General features: G+C 35.3%; 1 protein-coding gene across 1 annotated transcript; it reads right to left on the reverse strand.

The window, feature by feature from the left end:
• Window positions 1-2,936: 2,936 nt before the first annotated feature.
• ccl34b.4 (chemokine (C-C motif) ligand 34b, duplicate 4) lies at window positions 2,937-7,851 on the reverse strand. The gene is made up of 4 exons (XM_023287757.3): window positions 7,661-7,851; window positions 4,040-4,175; window positions 3,906-3,964; window positions 2,937-3,147 (listed from the first exon to the last, which is right to left on the reverse strand). The coding sequence occupies exons 1-4, from the start codon at window positions 7,734-7,736 to the stop codon at window positions 3,122-3,124; spliced, it is 297 nt and encodes a 98-aa protein (XP_023143525.1). The 5' UTR covers window positions 7,737-7,851; the 3' UTR covers window positions 2,937-3,121.
• Between the last annotated feature and the right edge of the window lie 2,587 nt (window positions 7,852-10,438).

Genomic DNA, 10,438 nt, shown 5'->3' on the forward strand with positions numbered 1-10,438 from the left:
GGCAGAAATCAAAGAGTTGATGCAATCCAAAGGGGAAGACACCTTGCTGCTTGAGGACACTGAGTGGATTCTTGCCCTTTCATTTTTAACGAATATCACTGGGAAACTGAACCATCTGAACTGTGAGCTGCAAGGTAAAGGTAAGACATGATAAGCTCTGCAATACCAGGCTTCCCACTAACACACATTTACAGACAGAAAGAGGTAACATACGTTGTCATTCAAAACACCGTGCCATTACACAAAAATGTGAAAAATAATTTGTTGAAAACATGTAATGATTGGTTATGATCTGTTAAAAATGTTGCTATGCTGGTGAAAAATGCTGGTGATTAGTAGTTTTAAAGTCTAGTTTTTTAATGGATTAATTTGCAAGTTTTGTATTTTCCTGTGGCAAAAATACAGAAGATAGCAGTTACCTTTTGGTAATTTTCACCCAAAAGAATATTATAAAAAAAAAATAAAAAATCTCTCTAAAAAGAGGTAATTTTAGATATTGTAATAATGTAATGTTATGTAATAATGTAACTGAATTATCTAACAAATATTGCAAGGTAGAATGGTAATCTTTTTTATTTATTTAAAAAAAATCATGAAAATTGTGGATATTGCATTTGGCCATATTGCAGTTTTAATAGCATTTAGATTAATTTCCTTCAAATAAATGTTTTTTTTTTTCTTTTATTGAATTATCTCTGGTCTGAAAAGGCCTGCGACTTCACACCTCGTCACACCACAAAATATGTCCTGGGTTTACTGGTTTGCTGATTGTCCCACATCTCACCATCTCTCTGTGCTCTGATTCCAGTTTTAATTTTTCTCTCTGCTGGATTAATTCTAAACGCAGCCGGATTGACCTACCACTGTGTGTGTGTGTCGTCGTGTTTCTGGCTCTCCCGTATATTTATAACAAATACAGTATCATCATGTGAATAACTTTAGGTAACATTTATTTTTCTCCTTGTTCTCAGGTCGTTGATTCTACGTCATCGTCTGTTGGTCATCAGGTCAAAACTGGTCGATACGGTAAGTCGAACTTGTTCAGTTTTTCTATGGCTATGTTTCCATCTTCCTCTTTTTCTGCCCGTTTTAAATTTATTACACCAATTCACAAAAGTGAAGTGTTTTTTAAATGTATGAATGTTGTTTATCAGAAGAAAAAAAAAACAAGATAAAGCTTGTAGAAAATTTTATCTGATAAGATATCATCATATTCTGGCATTTTCTTGCAGCCTAAATTCTAATGGTATGCAAAAAAAATATAAAGATGAATGAATAAAAAACAGAATAACTGTTAAGGATTCTGTGTTGTATGTGCTGGTCAAACCTGAAAATAACAAAAAGCCTTTAACCTCCTAAGACCCGAGCTTAGGTTGGGTTTGCATTTTAGATTTCTTCTAGTTATTTGGGATAAGGACTAACCAGTAAATATAATAATTAAATAATATCTAATATCTGATTATTCCATTTATGTTTTTTTAATTATATTTATATTATATTAATCTTATATTTATGTTGTTATTATTGTTGTTGTTATTTTTATTATTTTAATTATTATTATTTTATTATTTTCATTATTATGAACAATACACTTTTTCAAATTTAAAAAAAAGAGGTTTTAGGAGGTTAAAATAGGAAATAAGCACAACTATACATTCTTCACACACACATGTAATCCAGCAAATCTGTTACACTGTAAATGTTGAACTGAAGCTTGACTTTAAAAAATGATATCATATATAAATTATAATATCATCCAGAACACACATTGTTCAGTCTTGGGTTCATTTCTGGTTCAGAACTCAAACATATATGTCAGAGAATAGACTGTGACTTGAGTGGGATGTTTAAATTCATGTTTACTTTGTCAAAAGTAGAAAATCTGCACCACAAACTCTTAGTTTCACTGCTGCGTTGCTGTTTAATGTCAGCTGTTGCCACAAGATGTCACCAATGTCCACATGAATAATCAAGTTCATGATACGTCTCATCTACTTTTAGAGCCAAAATGCAAATATTCAAATTTAATATCAGTTTAACTGATGAAGCGCATTGACTGGGTACTCTGTAATGTGATTTAATATTCCCAGTGGTTTTAGGTGGAACAGTGGTTAAGGAATGAGTTTTCACAGCCATTATTTACTCTTCTGTAGACCACAAGTTTGTGTGTAAACAATCTCATTGCAGGGAAGCTTTTCAGCTGAGAAATTATATTTAATCAACAAAACTTGATATATATACACTGCCGTTCAAAAGTTTGGGGTCCATGAAAAGTCACCCTTTTATTCATGTGCTAACATAACTGCACAAGGGTTTTCTAATCATCAATGAGCCTTTCAACACCATTAGCTAACACAATGTAGCATTAGAACACAGGAGTGATGGTTGCTGGAAATGTTCCTCTGTACCCCTATGGAGATATTACATTAAAAACCAGCCATTTCCAGCTAGAATAGTCATTTACCACATTAACAATGTCTAGACTGTATTTGTAATTGGTGTATTATTCTCGCAATCAGCACAGAATTAAAATTTGCACTGCATTTTTCTCCATCGGAAAAAGTTATTCTTCAGCTTTCAAAAGCTTCTGCTGAATGACATGAAATCCATCAAAGAAAATATCTTTTGGCCTAATTTTTTCCTTATTATTAAAGCATCTTTTTCCAGTATTAATTAATATTTATATGGGGTTCCTGCAGGATTGTCTGCCTTTACAAGCTTCACTTTATCATCTATATTTTCATTTAAATTTTTCCTTCTCAGTCAAGACGGTGTTAAAGAATTAAATTTGTTGTGAGAAAGTTCAGTTGGATATGATAGGATTTAAGAAATTAAGGCAGATTTAAGAGTCGTAACATTTAAAAACAACAACAGTATTCTGCTGAAAAGACAAAATGAGACTCGTTTTAGTAAAAAATGCATTAACATTCTTAACGTAACTTAAAAAACAAGCTTTATTTTGGGTTACAGAATATATTAATGTTTGATTATAGGTTTTCTGTGGATATAAATGTGAGCGATGCATTCAGGGAGGTTATTATAGTAGGATATATGAGTGTATATGCATGTTGCCGTTATGTACAGCAGCAGGAAAGTATTTGCTCAGACAGGCAGCGACGCTTCACTCCTTCGTCATGTTGGCGATGACTAGAGATGAGAAAGAGAAAGTCAAGAAGGGCTGTTAGAATTTTATAGTTTTAATATTTGTATGAGGCTAAAAGAGAGACTCAAGAAACTAGATTAAATTGTAAAAATAGTGAAAAATATTGACCACAGTTACCAAAAATATTCAGTTTACTGTCACAGAGGAGGAAAGAAACAAGAAAATATTTGTTTTTGACTTTTTTTCTCAAAAGATCACTGATTATTTAACGTCAAACTAGCTGCCAATTCGTTTACTAGTCGATCAATCATTGTAGCTCTAACTGACAGTATGCTGTTTTTACCTTGTATTTCAACATCCTTGTTGTCATTTTGTAAAATTAGGCCATTATCGACAGCTAATCCACTTAAATAAAAATGCTTGCACGCTGTTGTTGCGTCACTATTGGAGCTCATCAGTGTGATATCGTAAACTTCACTCATTTTATCTCACAAATCAGAAAAAAATTTAATTTTCCTGAGGTCAGTGACCGTAAAACAAAGCAGGAGATTTAATCTAACAATCTGTGGTGTTAAAAACAGGCAGAAGCTGCTACTTTTTATCATTTCTTTAAATTGATATTAATATTAATTGACATAACGATAAATAAAGCTAAATGACGTGCTTTATAGTGGTTGGATCTACTGTTTCTGACCGCATAAAAGCAAAAAATCCCCCCAAAGCCATATTACGACGTGTATTTGGTCGCTGCAGCATTAGTATTTCTGTGTAAATGCTGTTATTTGTGTGTTTGTGCACTTACGCTGCTGGACCCATTTAGCCTTAGGATCGGCACAAACTTGTCCATTAATTGTGCTGAAACTTTAAAACAAGAAAAGACAGTGAAGGCGAGTCCGTGTCTTTATATCTGCATGTATTAATAATGTGTAAACTGACATTATGGCGTGAACGCAGGGTTTTTTGGCCTGTTGCTCTCGATACTTGTTGCCAGTGACGTTCCTGCTGACGTTCACTGTGGTCACGCTGACGCAGCACATCCGACTCTTCCCAGGGTGCCGACCTCCTGGGGGAGCTGAGAGGGATCGATTTATTTAGATAAATCATTTTTTATTTAGATAAAACATTTTAAAACTGCGATAGAGAGAAAAGCAGAACAAACTACAGGTTGATGGAACTTCTCAAGTCAGTGAACGGAAGCCAGGTATTAAAATGACCTGACTGTGCTTCATCCTGAGACCTTTTTTTTTTTTTTACACATTTTGCAATATTTAAGTTTCAATTTTCAATTTTTAAAAACAGGCACTTAAACGATAAGCACTTTATGACAGGCTCTGAATAGTAAGCACTTTACTAAAATAATAGCACTTTAGGGTAGGTTTAACCCAGTCAGAGTTAATTTATCATTGTCTTGGTTTTAATATATATATATATATATATATATATATATATATATATATATATATATATATATATATATATATATATATATATATATATATATATATACATATATATACACACACACACACAACTAAAAAAAAAACAACAGATGTTTGGGACAATGGATGGGAATTAGCACTTGTGTTAAATCCGGCTCATTTACTGCATTAATATGCGCTTTCCCGTCCAAATAAACAAACAAATGAAATGAAATATGAGCAGAAATCTTGCTGAAATGCATATGAGCTTTTCCAGCGGTTTCTAATGACTTCAAATTCAACTTTACTGTCATTCAGCATCGTACGCAGTACACAGTTCAAATCAAATCAAACTTTATTTCTATAGCCCTTTACAACAGCTCAAAGGGTGACCAAAGTGCTTCACAGTAAAAAACAATAAAATAATTTAAAACACTACAATAACTTAAAACAGGACAAACAGTCACAGTCGCACCTACAGGCAGATTTAGAATAATCAATTAACCTCAGCATGTTTTTGGACGAGTTAAACCAAATGACGTGTCTCACATCCATTCATAGCGCAGGAATAAAGTTAATGTAATTTACACTCAAAACAAGACCGACAACATTTTTGAATCTAAATATCTGACCGTTACACGTTGTTAGATGTGCAGTTTTTACAGTGTTCTGTTATAGAGGATGATATTCTGAGATTTATTTCCTTAGAAGGTGTTTAAGTTGCAGCTGTAGTTCAGGAAATAGAGAATATTTTATTGTGACTTTAGATTTATTGGTTTGTGACGAAAGTCCCCTTCGTTATTTGTCCTTTTGTACAGTATTTGTACGTAAATAAAGTAAATCCTGTCCACCAAATGAATGCAGCATGAAGTAAAAACAACATCATGGGTGTCCTGGTGGCTGAATGTTACCTATAATTATCGTATAAATGAAATAGAACATTTCTTAGACCTCTCTGCTCTCTTTTCCTGTTAGCTTTGACACCGTCGGTTGCCAAAACACTTATGTGAGGTTAAAAATATGTTTGGATATGTATATTAAGCAGAAAGCACAGTGTATCTGATGTAATGTTTGTGGTAAGAGAATTACTGTTAGATACGCGGCTGCAGGCTAACTATGTATTGGTTGTGCTTGTGCACTTAAAGTCTTCCTTTTCAAATATTATATATATATATATATATATATATATATATATATATATATATATATATATATATATATATATATATATATATATATATACATATTATTATTTTGCAAATAACAAATTTTTTTCCTCACTTTTTCTGTCAGTATTCATAAACATTGGTAAATTCTTACGTTGATGATTGTAAACAACAATAAAGGTGCAGGCAAATGTTTTGTTCTTTCTTTGGTTGCATTAGAAATTTGTCCTAAATTACTCATAAATTGTAAAAATGATGCAAAATTTCCCCAAAATGGTTTCAAACTTGTCCAAAATGACTAAAAAAACTGCCCCAAATAACTTGAACCATGTCCTAAATGACTCAAAACCCATATAATTCTACGTTTCTTACATTTGAAATGGCTCCTTTTTGAATTTATTGTATTTTTTTTTTTAAATATCCACTGTTTCATGGGTTCTTATTTCCATTTAATGAGAAATTATTTTATTTTTGCCAGCATGTTTTAACATTAACAAGCTTTATTCTGTATTTCTAATACATTTTGTAATGTTATTATAAACATATATTATCTGTCAGATAGGGCTTTCTATAAAACAATGTAAAATTAAACATGTAGCAGCATTATTTTGCTGCGACAACAAAAATACTGTGTTGATTCCTAATAAGCACATCTGTCATATATCCAACCACAGCTTCACCCTTGCAGTTGCAGACAAGTTTATAACATCGGCCCTTTACAGATGAAAAATATGCCACTTCAGAACATCATAAGTGGAATTATCATTGACTAATGTCGTTATTTTGTTGTCGTAATCAGCTGTGTTGAGTCCCACTGTGCATTTCTCCTCATTACTGGACGGGACCAACAAACCAGCTGTTCATAACAATCAGAGGAATATAAATCATCCTGTGAAGAATCATTAGTAGTTCTCGCTTCTTACATCAGATTACATGCCTGAGCAGCTTCAGCTGAGGGTAAACTTTCTTTTGTTGTATTCTGGCAAATTTTAACATCACTTCTGACGAGTTTCTTGAAAAAGATGTGCTTTTTTTTAAGCGTTTCTGTATGGAACATTGATGCTCAGATAGCAAAAGCTCAGTTCCCAGCTGTGCTTTGCAAGAACGAAATGAGTAATATTCCTGTTTTATCATATCTCAATGTTTCCGATTTGATTTAATTTACTTTATCATGTCACACCTCTACATGTCTGGATATAAATTCATCATGCCTCATCTGTACATGGGAAAGGTTCATAGTCTTTTGCTTTTTGTCCTGTTGCTTTCGTGCCTCTTTTGTGTTTTGCTGCTGCAACGTGTACATTTTCCCCCTAATGAGGGACCAATAAAGTTTATCTTATGTTGGTAGACACTACAGTTTACTGATGTTCCTTGACTGTCTTACGTGCATCACTAGACGCTGCTAGCCGGCTAAAAACAGAGAAGCCTCCAGTCGCCCCATTTAGCTGCTGCCATTTCAAACAGATATGTTGGACAAAAATTAAGTTAAAAAGAGTGAAGTGAGTTGTTCTAATGTCTAATTTTATCTATCTGGGTACACACAAAGCTAAATGTCAGTTCAACCTGTGAAAATGCTGAATCACACCTGACAGCTTGAAGATTTTTCCTCTCTAGAGCCATAAATGATAAATATATCTAAATAAACTTGCATTGGCACCATTGGCACACACAAATGCCCAAATCTGTCATGCATGCTGCAAGATATTTCAAAAAACCAACTAGATAATAAACAAGACAGCCTCAAAAGTTGCACCAACGTTTGTTTAGACTGTGTGTGATCTTATGAAACAGCAGAACACTGAATACAGTACTGATACTAAACACAACACACACAGAAAAGCCACAAAGGGCAACATGAAACAGGCCTGAGATGAAAGACAGTCGCTTGTAAAATCCTGTAGGAGCAGTGATTGCGTGTAATAATTAAATCACTAATAAATTTTATATATTTTACTTTTATTTTCAGTACTTACTGGCGTCTGCAAAGGACTCAAAGTAGAGACACATGGCGAGCAGGAGGACGGAGACGGACAGGACCTTCATGGACATTTTGACCGACGGGCTGATTCCAGATCAGGCTGAAACTACGGCAGCTGATCAACGGTGGAGCATTTAAAGGTGAGTGCAGAAGCATCAACTTGAAGTGGGTTTGTTTGGGGGCAGGACTGACGGCGTGTTCCTGGATGCGTTTGCATGTCTGTCTGGTCGTGGTACTTTCACACCTCCTCCCCCCAGCAGAGAGTCTTTTTAGACTCATCCACCGACGGTTTGTCTTTCTGAGAAACAACGCGACGACTTTGCACAAACAGACCTGTACACTTTAGCACAGACACCTCAGAGTGATGTCGTGTTTTCCACTTTGATTGGCTGATGATGGCTGTTTTTCTCCTGTAGTTAAAACTAAAACCACACAGGGGCTGTAATTGTGCGGCGAGATGGAGACTTTTTGTCATTCATTAATTCACTTGTTCATCAAAAAATACTTGGAGTTTAGTTTTTCTCAACTCAGGTTACAAATGGCTAAATGCTCAACATTCACATGACTGCTGTTGAGTTTTTGTAGCTTTATTAGATGACTAGAAATTCAGATACCATCTTACATTTTGTTTACGGCAGTGAATGCTAAGTTTCCCATGTGAAAATAAACTGAGTGACACAAATGCGATGATGTCAATCGTGTTAATCTTGCAGCACAAATAAGACCTGCTGACGTGTTTTCATTTTAGTTTGTAATTATCATCATAGATAAAACTTAGCTCGGTCACTGCTCCTCTCATTAGTCAGGTTTTATGTTGCTTTTACATTAAGGTGTAACTATACATTTCTCAGAACACAAATTTATGTGCAAGATGCTGCAAGAGAGAAGATGCAGATTACGTTTAGGTTTGACGAATAGCAAAAATGCTAGTATGAAGTAGTGGGTAAATTTTAAGATTTTAGATTGTAATGCAGTTGAACTTGCTAATATCCTCATGTTTGTCTAGTGGGATTGGAGATGATGGAGTTTAAATCATGTTTACCGACGTTTCTTTGCCACTTCTGGTGTCAGAGGATCAACGTGTGACGGTGGAAACTGTGACAAACGGCACCTGGATCCACCTTTCTGCTCCTTTGATTCAACATGTTAACCCTCATTTGTTTAATCTGCACCAAAATTTGTACAAAAAAATGTACAATGTGTTGTGCTGAGCATGTCCAGCAGACTCTCCAGCTCTGCAGTGTGGCCTCTTTCTTCATCAATGACCAGGTATCTAAGCTGTCTGAGGTTGTGTAGATGTGGATGCCTTTCTTTGATCGCCTCGGCGTGGCAGCTTCACTGTAGCATCTGTCTCTGTTTATGCTGTGTCATTCCATCCACCACTGTGGCTGTTTTGATGTCAGTGAATTTTGCGTGGCATCGATATTGTGTTTGACCTGAACAGCCAGATCCCTGGTTGGCGTGAGGACCAGGCCAGGAAGAAGCTGATTCTGAACTCCAGCAGGTTTTCCGTCAGAGATAAACTCTGCATTTTCAATTAGTGGAACCCAACCATGCAGATCCTTGCAGTCTCTCTCTACTCAGCACGCTACATGCAACACAGCTACTTAACGCCTTGACACCTGAATTTGTTTAGAATTAAATAAAAAAACATTTTTTGGGGTGTTTTTGCTTTCTAGCTGATGCTAAAATAAGTGGAGATTGTTCATTTATCTATTATACATAGAACAGATGTATAATAATAATAACAGCTATATAATAATTAGGTCCCACTCCAACCGCTCCTACAGAAACCAGTGCTTGTAAAAGATTCTGAGGTTCGGATTGAATATGCACAAACCGGCATTGGGGGAATGGATACGCTATCTCAGCTGCAGTCTGAATGAAAGTGGTATGATGCGAATTCGCGACAATAGGCGTCAAGGGGTTAACTATGATTGCACACTGCTGTTAAAAGCTGACATTCTAAGGTTAGGTTTTCTGCAGTATATATTGCAGATTAGTAAATATAAACTAAAAGATGCAGTCTGTAGCCGAAGCATTTATTCACTACTTTGTCTGTTCTTATTCAGACTAGACAGCTTCTCTCATCTCCGTTGTGATGTCGTCACTTGTGTTATCATTTGGGCAAAATGCAGTTCGCAAAGAGAACCTTTCAAGCTGCAAGTCCTCATTAATAAAGTCAGACGCATGTAGGCCTTTGTTGTGTTTGCTGTAGCTGCGTAATATTCCACTTTCAGCTGCTCTGTTTCAACTTCCAAGTTTCATACAGATTTGGGGTGGAAACCTGAGAATATCAGGTTACAAAATGACTGGATCATGTTTTTAAATAACTTTTTGTTTACTGTGTTATACATCATGTCTCCCATGAGGTAAGAGGTTGTGGCATCCGTGATTTATTTTTTTCTGATACAGCGTGACACTAGCAAAGGCCTCCATTAGTTTTTTTGCTTTGAATGGCAGTCAGTCATACAGAGCTTTGTGGTGCCGATTTAAATAATCAAACAAATTAGTTGTGTTTGGATCTATTTTTGCAAACAAATCGTGCTTTTAAGTGTTTTACTGCTGTCCTTCGCTCATGTTGTTGTGCACATGTAGAGCAGCATGTCAACAAACTTTCCGTCTTGTAAGTAAAGTTAAAAAATAACATGAATTTATACGAGAGCGGGGAGCCTGCCGCCGCTGCAGGAAAAAATCCGAGAGGAAACACTGCCATTCCATCATGTTGATCAGATATGAAGGCTATTTTGATATCACACTAGTGTGAAGATTA

Source organism: Amphiprion ocellaris, chromosome 22, assembly GCF_022539595.1.
Source record: "Amphiprion ocellaris isolate individual 3 ecotype Okinawa chromosome 22, ASM2253959v1, whole genome shotgun sequence".
NCBI lineage: Eukaryota > Metazoa > Chordata > Actinopteri > Pomacentridae > Amphiprion > Amphiprion ocellaris.